Genomic DNA, 12,048 nt, shown 5'->3' with positions numbered 1-12,048 from the left:
TTTGAAAATAGACAATAAAAGAATAAAAATCTTCGATTCACATTACATATTCACAGCTTTCGAACAGCTTGTCGTCTCACCTTAACAGAATCTTAAATTATCTGAATGACTAAGTCAAAGAGAAGCAAATACAAGTCATCAAAGATAAACTGACATATTATTTACCACCAAGCAATTGGTAGTACATATAAGATGTAAAAATAAATCATCTTGTTTAATTACCCAAAACTATATGTTCGCTGAATCTCGTTATCCTGGTTTAAGAACAAAGTGTTCATTCTGATGGGAAATTCACGTGACTGCTTTTTTGGGCTCAAAACTAGAGGAATAGTTTGACAACGATGATCCTTTGTCCACCACCAACATGCAGATTTTCGTCAAGACTTTGACTGGTAAGACTATCACCCTCGAGGTGGAGTCTTCTGACACTATTGACAACGTCAAGAGCAAAATCCAAGACAAGGAAGGTATCCCTCCTGATCAACAACGTTTGATCTTCGCTGGTAAGCAATTGGAAGATGGCCGTACCCTTTCCGATTACAACATTCAAAAGGAATCCACCCTTCACTTGGTCCTCCGTCTTCGTGGTGGTATCATTGAACCCTCTTTGAAGGCTTTGGCTAGCAAGCACAACTGTGAGAAGCAAATTTGCCGTAAGTGCTATGCTCGTCTTCCTCCTCGTGCCACCAACTGCCGTAAGAAAAAGTGTGGTCACACCAACCAACTCCGTCCTAAGAAGAAGCTTAAGTAAATGCATACATTTGGGGTTTGTGTTCTTGCCTTCGTCTTGTCTTGTCATTTGAATAGCAAGTCAAAGAATATATTTAAATGGCACGGTTGTGAAAGCATGTTCAAAATCCATGGTAGTGTACCAGCTCTGAATATATTAGCTATTTGAGTGGACATATTGACATAACTGTTCGTTCCAGTATCTGTACTAGTAAATGGTGTAATGATTGTTGATTCGTAACTATGCGTTCTGCTGTGTAAGTGAGTTGAACTTTTGATTTGGATTCCAATTTGATAAGAAAATATGTAAGTAAATGAACTTAGTAACCCATTAATTAGAGGTTCCTTAGGATGAAGCAGCTGCATCTGGTAAGTAGCGTAATACAAATCAAGGACTTAATTATTATAGATCCTCGCTATGTAATTCATTTTGTTTTGCTAAGGACTGCATCGTGCTACCGGGCCCGCATGGATAGCAATGAGTAATTCCGTATTCGTTTTTTAACCTTGACATACTTTGCCAAAAAAGGACAGGTTTTACGCACTGAAGAAGAAGTATTTCACGTATTTTTGATGCGTCAGTTGGATACAAGTCAGCCGTAACGTTGGAAACAATCGGCAATTGAGACTTACCGTTAGAGGATTGAATGGTAACATCTCTCGTGTGGAATTCAGTTTTTGATAGAGCATCCTTTAACTGTTGCAATGCAGGGAACATATAACGAGAATGAAATGCACCTGCAACGTCCAACCAATTTACTCGCACTCGACCAAGGTTCGCAGTGTTCGATTGAATGGAATTGGCAAGGGTAACAAGCTCTTCAAACTTTCCAGAAAGTACAATTTGTCTAGATGAATTGATATTTGCAATGTCTATGAAGGAAAAAGGCTCTTTTGCTTTTATTACATCGTCCTGAAATTTAGTTGGATATGCTGGTCGATTAAACAAAGTTAGTGCGAGCATAGAAGTCTTTTCTTTAGTAATTTGACAAGCTTCATCCATTGCCTTTGCCCTAGTAGTTACTAGTTTTAATGCTGTTGGAAAAGAGAGCACCCGACTAGCAACGAGCGCCGAATATTCCCCTAAAGAATGTCCCGCAAACAGACAAGAGCTTCCATTTCGTTGAAGAAATGCACGAAAAAGTCCTACAGAGCAGGCGAGGATAGCAGGCTGAACTATCATGGTACCCAGTTTTGGTAATTCATAATCCGGCTTTGCATCCAGTATATAACTTCTTAACGGGAATCCACCAACTTCTTCGGCTTCAATCAAAGTGTTTTCAACAGTTTTATTAGAAAGGTACGATTGCATGGACCTTCGCCATTCGACACCCTGACCTGGAAATAAAACGGCTTTCATCTTATCCATCTGCTCATTCCTATGAAACACACCGAAGATTCTCTTAGATTTAATTCTTATATTAGTGATTAAACTTTTGCATAAAGTCCTTAAGAACTTATATAGAATACACAGTAACGAAAAGCAAAATGATTTAGCGAAATCACCAGCTGTCGACGAATTAGGTGAAATTCACTAATTGTAGAGATGTACAAGAACGTAAAGAATGTTAATTGAGTTGATACGTACTATTTCCTTTCCATATGCAAGTGGTGAATATTGTTTCATGTAAGTTGTATCAGAATAATATTTATTAACGCTACTTACAGACTCGGCCTGATTCTATTTACCGAAGCTTTTAATAATTCAGTGATACAAATACAGCTTTACGTTATATTGCCTTATTAGCAAGTAAGTACGTTAGTAAACAAATAAATAAACACAAGTAAATTACGATTGCAATTTCGCTGACCTTTAATAGGAACTCCTTCAAAAAGAATATAAAAATTTCATATCATTATTAAACTCATAAAAAATTTATGAAAACTAAAACGATCATCAACATTGCCAAATGTTGGCATTTTTTTTTTTTATGTAGAATCGCCAGTTTAACTAGTGAATTCTTGAGGCTTTTTGTAAGTTCCCAACTAGGACAGGTTTGAGAAGAACATTTCTTTTATATTCAAAAACTTGTTTATACTTTTCAATTATTTCTTTATTGGAATTGATCGCTAATTCGAAATTCGTCTTGGGATAGCTCTTCATAACAAATGGGTCATCGCCTCTTGCTTTTTCTTCATAATTTTCGTATAATGGTTTTCCTGTTCGATAGCAATGGTAAATCTCATACTCTCTGTGAAAAGTCTGACAATCTTGGAGATCCATAAACAAACGTCCTTGAAATTCTAGAAATTGATGCATACTATGGATTTCTTTAAATAACACGGAATCCACTTGTCTCATACAGAAAACGTTGTCAGGTATAATGCTTGGGTACAAGACTTTCTTTGCACTCAAATATCCATGTATTGGGAAAGCACAAGCGTTTCGTCCGATGCTCAACATCATACATAGCCAACTCAGATCACAGCTTGAGGTTGCAAACTGCGCCAACGCTAAATATTTTGACCTTCTTTGAAATAATTTCTTTGCATCCATAGTATGTCTTAGTTGGACTAAGGCCTGGAAATTTTTGGTACAGACAATTAACCAATTTAAAGAATCCGGAGGAACATACATATCGACAGGATCTATAAAGTACATGCGAATGTCCCCTAATTTTTGATAACAAGCTCGCGCTTGAAGTAAACTTGCACGATTTAAACGCACTTGATGCATTACATGACATTGGGTGGCCGACCATAGCACATCCTGAAATTCCTCAGAGTAGTAATCGTAAAGCATCACATGGTGTACGAGAACCGATAAAGGGGCTTTTCCTTGCTTAAAGTAATCAAATAGCTTCCGATAAATCTTAGAAGAGTAATTCATAGCTAGTAAAATGTTACTGCGAGCGCGTTTCGTGCAAAGACCTTGTTTGTAAATTTGTGCATCTTCAAACATATCATTGCAGGTGTCCGAAGCACCTAATTTTAAATAGGTAGAATTTTTGTAATTGAATACAATTGATGATAGACCATGACTAAAAGGATTGAATAATAGGTGAGAGGTTCCAATGTCTGTAGGCTCCTCATATCTTTTCCTTATTGCTTCAGTGATGGAAGATATGTTTTTCAATGGATAGAATCTATCGACATTATGAATTTCAACGTTGATGTTTTCGACAGGTTGGTCAGGAAATTCGGGATCCTGGATTTTTTTTGAACTTTTAACAGTGACAACCTTCCATAATTGTCGAAGGAACTGCTTAATGGGCGAACTATTCAATGATGAATGAGTAGAAGAAGCGACATCTGAGTAGGAAAAAAGGCTTTCAGAAAGAATTTTGTTTTCATACAAGCTGCCCAACATTGTTATGATTTGGAATAACTTTTCCTAAGGGACAAAATTTGGTGGTAATTAATATTGTAAACTTTCCTTTTAGGAATAAAAAATAACTGCAAAAATGTAAAATTAATAGGAACAATATGCAATGGTCGTGATAGCAACAATGCAAGCAGGCTTCGTAGATAAAATGCCAATATACAATTGACGCAGGAGAGAAAGCTGTATAGTTTCAATAAGAGAAATTGTTCTTTAAAATACAATCAATCAAAGAGCAAGAACAATTATGATCTTAAACAAATTCACTTGTTGACAGATTCCTTAACTTATAAACACAAAATGGAATACTTTGTGCGATTCCTTACAGTGAATGGAAAAGGATGAACTAACTCAGAAGGAAGACTGTATATATGTATAAATCAAAACAAAAACAGTTGACGGTCATTGTCATCAGAGTGTAACAATGTAAACAAACAATTGGACCGCCTACCACGGCAGGGTAGGGCAGACCTAAGAGAAATAAAAACGTAAACAAATGACCAATATTTAGAGCAATGTATAAGATATCCTGAGATGCTAAACAACTTTCCCAAGCGGTGAACCAATTCCTAGAAACTTGCACCATTATCTGTAATGAAAGGTATCATGCCCTAAAACAACAAGATATATATATAACCTAGATGGACTCATACTTTATATTAAGTCGAGATTATACACAAGGCAAGAATAGCTTCAATTCATAATAGGTAAACAAAAAAGGTCTATTGAGGAATGTTTCCATAATCATGCCATTATTTGAAAATAGTGATTAAAACTTGTAATAGTAAAAACGCTTAATTGTTGGGGTCAGAACTAGGTGAGCCGTTGTGTAAGAACTTATGGGTTCCCAATATAGTTTTTTGAAACTTCTGTTTTTATAATGAAATAATTTTACATTCTAAAGAAGCCTCGCTTAACCTGAAGATTTTATCGAGATATTTAAAACAACTTACTACCAAAGATTCTTCAACGTTACTAAAACATTATGGAAGGGGAATTGCGATTAGATCCTGTAAATATGAGCCCTTCCTCTAAATTTATTGACAAAGAGCTTTTTAAAAAGTGTTTTGATCTCGTAGCCGCTCGTGTTGTTCCTCAAAAAGTAGGTATATTGAACAGAATTTGTCGCAAGTACGTTGAAAGGATTGTATGTCAAAGAAAACGTTAATTAACGACTCAAGGGATTTGCTGGAGCTACCACGAGTGAAGCATGTGTATCAAGACCAAGACCATAAACTGGTGCTCTTAAATCAAAAGGCTACATTAGATGGTACGTACTGTGTAGTAAGATAAATGAATAAGGATGTGCTAATAATTTGGCAGGGACTAAAGGACTTTCGGAAACGACAAAGTCTTTTATTAATGAAAACAACATTAAATTAGTTCCATTTAAGCTAAATGTAGATTATGACTACTGGAGAGCCGGTATGTGATCACCCTTACTTAGAGGGATTATGGACAATTTATGGATCAAACTAACTCGGAATAGAGGACATTTTAGATGCTATTCTTCCCCCAGGTCAGAAAGAGGAACACCCTTCAGGATTTACTGCTGTAGGACATATTGCTCATATGAACTTACGAGAAGAATGGCTTCCATATAAGCATCTCATAGGACAAGTTATTCTCGACAAAAATCCATCTATCAAAACAGTTGTGAACAAAACAGACAGTATAGACACCAAATTCAGAACCTTTCAAATGGAAGTTTTAGCAGGTGATCCAGATTTCATGGTGGTTCAGGTATGTCGTCGTACTATTGACATAGTTTCTAACTAGGAAAGTCTGAATCCAACTGTAAATTTCGATTTGACTTCTCTAAGGTATACTGGAATTCTCGTCTTAGCACTGAACACGATCGCTTGGTCAGCCAATTCCAAGAAGGCGAAGCGGTTTGCGATGTTATGGCTGGAGTCGGTCCCTTCGCATGCCCAGCAGGTAAAAAGAGGGTTATCGTTTTTGCTAATGATCTAAATCCTTCAAGCTACGAAAGTTTGGTTGATAATGTTCAGATCAATAAGGTACGCAAACCAAACCTTTAAAAATAGAGACTAACAAGCATAAGGTTGGTGACTTCGTAAAAGCTTACAATCGAGACGGTCGTGAATTTATTCGCTCTGCTACTGAAGAGTTGCTGGAATTTTCAAAGCAAGGAACCATAGCACTCCCTCCCCCAAAAAAGCTTGCAAAAGGAAACCTAAAGGATAATACTTCATCTTCCAGCAAACGTGATATTCATATCCCTCCAGTATTCTCTCACTATGTCATGAACCTTCCTGGCTCTGCTTTAGAATTTCTGGATGCCTTTAATGGATGTTATGAAGGAAAAGAACACTTATTTGAAAATCGTTCACTCCCGAAGGTCCATGTTCATTGCTTTTCGAGATACGATCCTCCAATGGAAGACATAATAAACGTAAGTAAAATTCAGCATATTGAAGCTAACATGACAGCGAATTGAGGCATCCATGAGGTATCGATTGCGACCAGAAGAATTGAGTTTGCATTATGTTCGTAAAGTAGCACCAAAGAAGGTAAGTCCGTTGCTCACAATTGCTGCTTTAAACTTCTAACATTTGAAAGGATATGTACTGCTGTACTTTTACTTTACCGAGATCTGTCATTTTTGGAAAAATATAAAATATTTGGTGTGCTTCTTGTGAGCCTAATAGAAAAGATTTCTTATCTTAAAAAGTACATACGTTAAATATGGAATGCTACATATTTGGTTAGTTCTATAACTTGAAATACTTATTAACATATAACATAAACATTTATAAACAAAATAACGTAAATTGAGCCCTCTAAACAATCACCGCGCTGTCTAGTAAAAATATATTAAATCCAATCGTTCATTAGCAAAAATCGTGTACTGCCACTTGGAAGATTTTATAACATAAATAAAAGTAAAATAAAATAAAGACTTGACCAATTAATCACCGGTTGCAGAGCCGAGCTATATAACCTCGAAGAAGATAACTGTTTATAGGAAGATATAAACGACCATCGAACAAACGTGGGACTGCAGCATTAATATCTATTCTGGAAGGTAATAAAGCTATTGCTGGTGTGTTTCTGTTAGGACTGCTGCTCGATCTAACTATCTTCAAGATTGAGATCCCCGAAATACGAATTAAGTCAAGCTGTAAGAAAATCAGCGAAAACTTTTCATCAGACATCAATACTCTTAAAATTTTATCCTCGTCATCTATTACTGTGACTTCAAACTTGTATGACCTTAGACGACTTATAAGTTCAGAAAACGAACTTTGTTTATCTACACATATAACCACCTTCAGGTGAGCGATTGGTGTAAGCGTTGTAGGAGAATTGACTGAAGGAGAAGAATTTGGCGATGACTGAAGTTCATCAGGCTTCAGTTGATCAGTAGAGAGATTGTTGGTCTGTATTAAATCAAGGATGTAACATTCGTCGCTTTCCGAAGAAGCAACGGATGCATTCGTAGTACTTTGGTTGCGTAAATGCAACTGTTTGACAAAATCAGTTGCATTGGGTTTGGTGGATTCTGCTTTGGTTTTGAAATCGTATTCAGCGCTAGCGCCTGATGCTTTGCGAGGAGTAGATTCTTGAGAGGAGAAGACAGAGGAAAAATTTGGTATGCCAGGACTATTTGGTTGTTGATAATCAAAAACCTTTGCCGAAGAAACTTCGCTATTTGGAGCAGAAGATGAAGCTGGAGGCGTTATATGGAGCTTGGATTTTAATTCAGACCTAATTTTGTCAATAGCATTTTTATTTGCCCGGTCCAACACACTCAAGTTTTTGTAAGAAAAGGATCCAAACTCGTCAAATTCACTCATGTTTTCACTAAATCGGCGGTAACGTCTACCAGAGAGGCTTCGTTCGCGAAAATGCGATTGACGATTCAAAGATGTTTGTATACGACGATTGGAGCTACTTAATTTAATAGACTCCTCATCAACGGTATCATACGGAGTAACACATCCATCCGAGTTTATTGCACCTCGATCATCGAAATAAATAGTGTCCAAAGGTGTCTCCAGACTTGGAACAAAAGGAGCGTCATGACTTAGTATATTGTTCCAATTTATTCCTTCAAAAAATGGATGCGCTTTTATCTCCTGAATTCCCTTGGCTCCAAGCCGATTTTCAGGATTGAGTAGTAAAAATGATTTCATTAAATCAAGTGCTTCCGCAGAACAAGGATACATGTCCAAGTCAGGCCAATTAATTCTGTTAGCCACTATATTATTAAAAACTTTTTCAGGAGTGTCAGAATGAAAAGGTGGATAACCAAACAGAAATTCAAAAAATACACAACCTAAAGCCCACCAGTCAACCATGTCATCTTGATTACTACCCTGGATCGTTTCTGGCGCCAAATAATCTGGAGTTCCAACGAATTTTCTAGGAGCATCAGACATTTTAAAAAATGGAAGAGAATTGTTAGGAAACCCATGTGAGCTCTTTCTAGATCCGAACTCAGACCCAGAATCACCATTTCTGTTTGTAGATTCACTGCCCGAACTTTCAAAGCCTTCGTTTTCGGACTGGTATGAAAAAAGGAAAGATTCGTTCTTTTTCTTTCTGGGTGAGTCTGTGATAAGGCTGTTAAGTCCAGCATTGGTAGGTAACATTAGAGGGGAGCTCGTCAGTGGTTCATTAGAATCCGTAAAACATGTCGGCGATTGAAAACTAGGAGGTGATAGACTGGACCTCGCTTTCTGTAATCGAAATTGTCTTGTACTAAGACCCATTTGACTGAGCCCAAAATCCGCAAGCTTCAAGTGACCATTGCTGCTCATCAATATGTTTTCAGGCTTAATGTCTCTATGGATAATTCCAAGCTTGTGAAGGTGCTCTAAGCCTAAAACAACCTCTGCTAAATAAATCTTTACCCAAGACTCGGGTATGGTGTATAAGGACTTTAGCAAAGAAGCACAATCACCACCATTCATGTATTCCATCACAAGATATAGGTAATCCTTACTCTGAAAGGCATAATAAAGCTTAGCAATAAATGGAGATTCTTCTTGAGCCATTAAAATGGCCTTCTCAGCCTTGACGTTGGCAACTTGGTTTTTCACAATCATATCCGCCTTGCGCAAGACCTTAATTGCGTAGAGTTCACCTACAGATTTTTTTTTGGAAAGATAAACAGTACCGAAAGTTCCTCGACTAATGGGCTTTATAATTTCGTAATCGCGAATGGAAGGAGTCCCCTTGGAGGTAAGGTTGGAAGAAGCTACAGTAGAGATGCCTACTTGTTTGCTTAAAGGCTGGTTTGGGGAATCAATAGTTTTTGACAAAGAACTTCGTTCTAGCGACAAAGAAGGTTTTAGCTTTGGTGAAGTATCTGAGGTGTAGGATCCGACACCGTAAATTGCATTCATAGTACTGACGGATTTTCTACGTGACGAGATAGGGATACCAGAAATTGAGTTATTCGAAGGAGAATTACCGGAGCCAAGGCTGGGAAAGTGTTGACGAGAATTCTTACTTGAGTAAGAGATAACCTTTTCGCCAATCGGAGTGACTGACTCAAGATCTGTTCGAGAAAGGGCTCGAAATTTACTAGAGTTAGGACCCAATAAATAAGAGGAGGCTGAACTGTCAATAGACAAAGGATGAAACGAAGGAGATGGAGATGGAGAAAGATAGGGAGAAGGAGATTCAGGTTGGATTAACAAAGAGGGATCGACATCTTTAGTTACGGAAGAAGATTGGATATCTTGATCTTGGTCTTCATGCTGAGCATACTGTTCAACGATGGTTTGCACTTGGTCTTCAACTTCACAACGTAAACGTTCGGCGTAGTATACAATATTAATTAGACGAGTATTAGCGTCAAGCTTGGCTTGAACAAGAGAATTACTATCGTCAAAGAGCTTTTTGAGACCAGGATCCTCAACTTGGGGCAAACACCATGATAAAGATTTCGCACTCAAAACCTCGCTGGCAGGAGAAAGGAGACGAATAGAGTTAAAAGGCATCTCTTGACGTTCATCTTCACTGGAAGGTAAAGAAGGCACGTGAATTGCGAGTGAACAGTCGATAAAGCGAAGCGTTTCCAAGAGCATGCTGTATAGAAAGTGGCGAACTTTTTCGGATTTCTTAGGTTCAGAATTGTGTGACCGTAAGAAACCCTGAAGGGAGGGAGGGAGGATGGCTGCCAACGGCATGTCTAAATAATACAAGCGAGGATAGTCTCGGGAACCAGTGGAATCCAAGGTATCTAAAAGGGTTTGCAAAACATTCCTTTGTTCATTAAGCATATCATTGGCTCTTTCCACGCGGGCTTCCGCATGATGGGTTAATAGACAATACTCGGAGTGTTGTTCAAAGAACCAATTTTGGATTTCCCGATCACAAACCCGACAGAGAATCGTTTGAAATGGCGGAAGTGGATTTGAAAAGGGGATTTCCTTGATTTTGTGAAGATGTTCAGCGAGCAGATGAGCACCGAAACCAAGGAACTGTGTAAGCTGACGTCCGATTTCCTGTTTGATTTCGGCAAAAAGCTTGATTGGTCTTAAAACCCACAAGGTACGAGAGGGAGCGTTGGTTTGCGAATCGCGAATGAGGATTCCAATGCAATCGAGCTCTAGAGGTTGTTCTACGGGAAGTTCCATTTCCTCATCTTCAAAAAATATTTGCTCTTCGTCTTGGGGTAAGGGACTTAGGGTTAAAGAGATACGAACACTCTTGGAGTCATCGTCAAGTAGTTGCTGGGTAGCCCAGGTGAATTTATCGTCATCTTGTAGTAAACTTTGAATACTTTTCCCAACCAGAGTCAAACCAGGAATTCTAAACAAGCAAAGTTTGTTAGCATCCTTCATTCACCAACCCATCGACCATCAATTGTCCGCTCAATGGCAAATACGTCTTGGATGCCATTGCAAGTTGCCACTGTTGCTTCTCTATTCTTTTCAACATACCCAAGTAATTCAGTAAAGTTATTGGTCCCGTATAAGATATTGCCGTCCAAGGATAATTCTAACACATATACATTTTCAATTCCGTACGTTGCTTCAATTGCTTGCTTTTGATCCGCCTGTTGCATCGCCACGACCGAGACGATTCATATGGTACTTCCTACAATTCAAGTAGTAGGTATAAAGTAGCTATTAAGCGCTCAGTTCACTTGGAGTGTAATCCTTCAGTCATACAACTTCATTCACACCACACGGATATTTAAGGACTCTTGTGGACAGTTTCTTACCAACAAAATCCTGCTATCTATCTATTTCCAATGTTGGTAGTGTATGGTTTTCCGCTCGTTGAATTTCTTGACTGATTGCTTGAATCATTCTCATCTACATTGCCCAATTCAATCTCCAATCTTCACGTGTTGCTATGATATATTTCGCAATTTAAAATTACTACAGAACACCGATGGCAAAGGCTTATAATACTTTTCTGTATTCTAGTGCAAACTCGTAATACTAGGAAAGAGTAATATGTAAAAACAATGAAACTAGTAAAAATAAAAGAATCTAAGAATCTATTCAATTAGCAAATCTTTTTAGAAGTCGTTTTTCTTCATCTTTTCCCTGCCTTTTTCGTGTTCCTTCCTTGTATTGTTCCCCATCAGGTATCATCCTACTTGAATGGTAACGAAGTCCTTCTCAAAGATGGATTTTTTCTTAACTGATTTGCTTTTTTTACTCTATTGATTTTTTCTATAAGAATAAAAGAAAAACTCCCAAGAATTTACATTAAGGCTCTCTTTTGTTCTTCTTTTTATGTTGGCTATGCCTATTGACATACTATTTACTTCATTGTTTGTTCGTTTTGGCTTTCGTACGGTGGCATACCAACGTAAACCTTTCTTTAGGAAACACTTGAAACGAAGTGATAAAAACTTTTTGGAAAAACTTTTGTTTCCCCTCTCTATTATCCTCTTTCATAGAGGTTTCTTTGTCTTTTTGCTTTGTTTGATGAGACAAAGGTCGCCTTAATCTCATCCCCTTTCCTTTGTCTTACTTACATGGTGAACCCCTCCTGCCGTTCAA

At 37.8% G+C, this 12,048-nt stretch overlaps 5 protein-coding genes across 5 annotated transcripts; 2 read left to right on the top strand and 3 right to left on the bottom strand.

Moving 5' to 3' along the window:
• Positions 1 to 178: 178 nt before the first annotated feature.
• On the bottom strand, positions 179 to 2,372 carry SOCG_03055 (S-malonyltransferase Mct1). The gene has a single exon (XM_013161545.1). The coding sequence runs from the start codon at positions 2,096 to 2,098 to the stop codon at positions 1,133 to 1,135; it is 966 nt and encodes a 321-aa protein (XP_013016999.1). The 5' UTR covers positions 2,099 to 2,372; the 3' UTR covers positions 179 to 1,132.
• SOCG_03056 (ribosomal-ubiquitin fusion protein Ubi1) lies at positions 302 to 929 on the top strand. Its single transcript, XM_013161546.1, has one exon. It carries the CDS (start codon positions 365 to 367, stop codon positions 749 to 751), a length of 387 nt encoding a protein of 128 aa, XP_013017000.1. The 5' UTR covers positions 302 to 364; the 3' UTR covers positions 752 to 929.
• Positions 2,373 to 2,556: 184 nt separating the features above from the next.
• SOCG_03054 (uncharacterized protein) lies at positions 2,557 to 5,469 on the bottom strand. The gene has a single exon (XM_013161544.1). The coding sequence runs from the start codon at positions 4,037 to 4,039 to the stop codon at positions 2,681 to 2,683; it is 1,359 nt and encodes a 452-aa protein (XP_013016998.1). The 5' UTR covers positions 4,040 to 5,469; the 3' UTR covers positions 2,557 to 2,680.
• SOCG_03053 (tRNA methyltransferase Trm5) lies at positions 4,923 to 6,853 on the top strand. Its single transcript, XM_013161543.1, has 8 exons — positions 4,923 to 5,182; positions 5,233 to 5,321; positions 5,375 to 5,476; positions 5,541 to 5,794; positions 5,836 to 6,072; positions 6,117 to 6,467; positions 6,505 to 6,585; positions 6,635 to 6,853. Exons 1-8 carry the CDS (start codon positions 5,037 to 5,039, stop codon positions 6,689 to 6,691), a joined length of 1,317 nt encoding a protein of 438 aa, XP_013016997.1. The 5' UTR covers positions 4,923 to 5,036; the 3' UTR covers positions 6,692 to 6,853.
• SOCG_03052 (AGC protein kinase Ppk18) lies at positions 6,781 to 11,348 on the bottom strand. The gene is made up of 2 exons (XM_013161542.1): positions 10,972 to 11,348; positions 6,781 to 10,840 (listed from the first exon to the last, which is right to left on the bottom strand). The coding sequence occupies exons 1-2, from the start codon at positions 11,094 to 11,096 to the stop codon at positions 6,988 to 6,990; spliced, it is 3,978 nt and encodes a 1,325-aa protein (XP_013016996.1). The 5' UTR covers positions 11,097 to 11,348; the 3' UTR covers positions 6,781 to 6,987.
• Between the last annotated feature and the right edge of the window lie 700 nt (positions 11,349 to 12,048).

Source organism: Schizosaccharomyces octosporus, assembly GCF_000150505.1.
Source record: "Schizosaccharomyces octosporus yFS286 unplaced genomic scaffold supercont6.1, whole genome shotgun sequence".
Taxonomy (NCBI): domain Eukaryota; kingdom Fungi; phylum Ascomycota; class Schizosaccharomycetes; order Schizosaccharomycetales; family Schizosaccharomycetaceae; genus Schizosaccharomyces; species Schizosaccharomyces octosporus.
This window is presented reverse-complemented; position numbering and strand designations above follow the sequence as displayed.

What these genes read in the sequence shown, in the direction of transcription:
- SOCG_03056 (XM_013161546.1), top strand. Translation starts at nt 365, where the DNA reads ATGCAGATTTTCGTCAAGACTTTGACTGGTAAGACTATCACCCTCGAG.
- SOCG_03055 (XM_013161545.1), bottom strand. Translation starts at nt 2,098, where the DNA reads ATGGATAAGATGAAAGCCGTTTTATTTCCAGGTCAGGGTGTCGAATGG.
- SOCG_03054 (XM_013161544.1), bottom strand. Translation starts at nt 4,039, where the DNA reads ATGTTGGGCAGCTTGTATGAAAACAAAATTCTTTCTGAAAGCCTTTTT.
- SOCG_03053 (XM_013161543.1), top strand. Translation starts at nt 5,037, where the DNA reads ATGGAAGGGGAATTGCGATTAGATCCTGTAAATATGAGCCCTTCCTCT. An exon ending in CAGATTTCATGGTGGTTCAG is followed by an intron (nt 5,795 to 5,835) that starts GTATGTCGTCGT and finishes TAACTAGGAAAG; the next exon opens with TCTGAATCCAACTGTAAATT. An exon ending in ATAATGTTCAGATCAATAAG is followed by an intron (nt 6,073 to 6,116) that starts GTACGCAAACCA and finishes AACAAGCATAAG; the next exon opens with GTTGGTGACTTCGTAAAAGC.
- SOCG_03052 (XM_013161542.1), bottom strand. Translation starts at nt 11,096, where the DNA reads ATGCAACAGGCGGATCAAAAGCAAGCAATTGAAGCAACGTACGGAATT. An exon ending in AACTTTACTGAATTACTTGG is followed by an intron (nt 10,841 to 10,971) that starts GTATGTTGAAAA and finishes TTGCTTGTTTAG; the next exon opens with AATTCCTGGTTTGACTCTGG.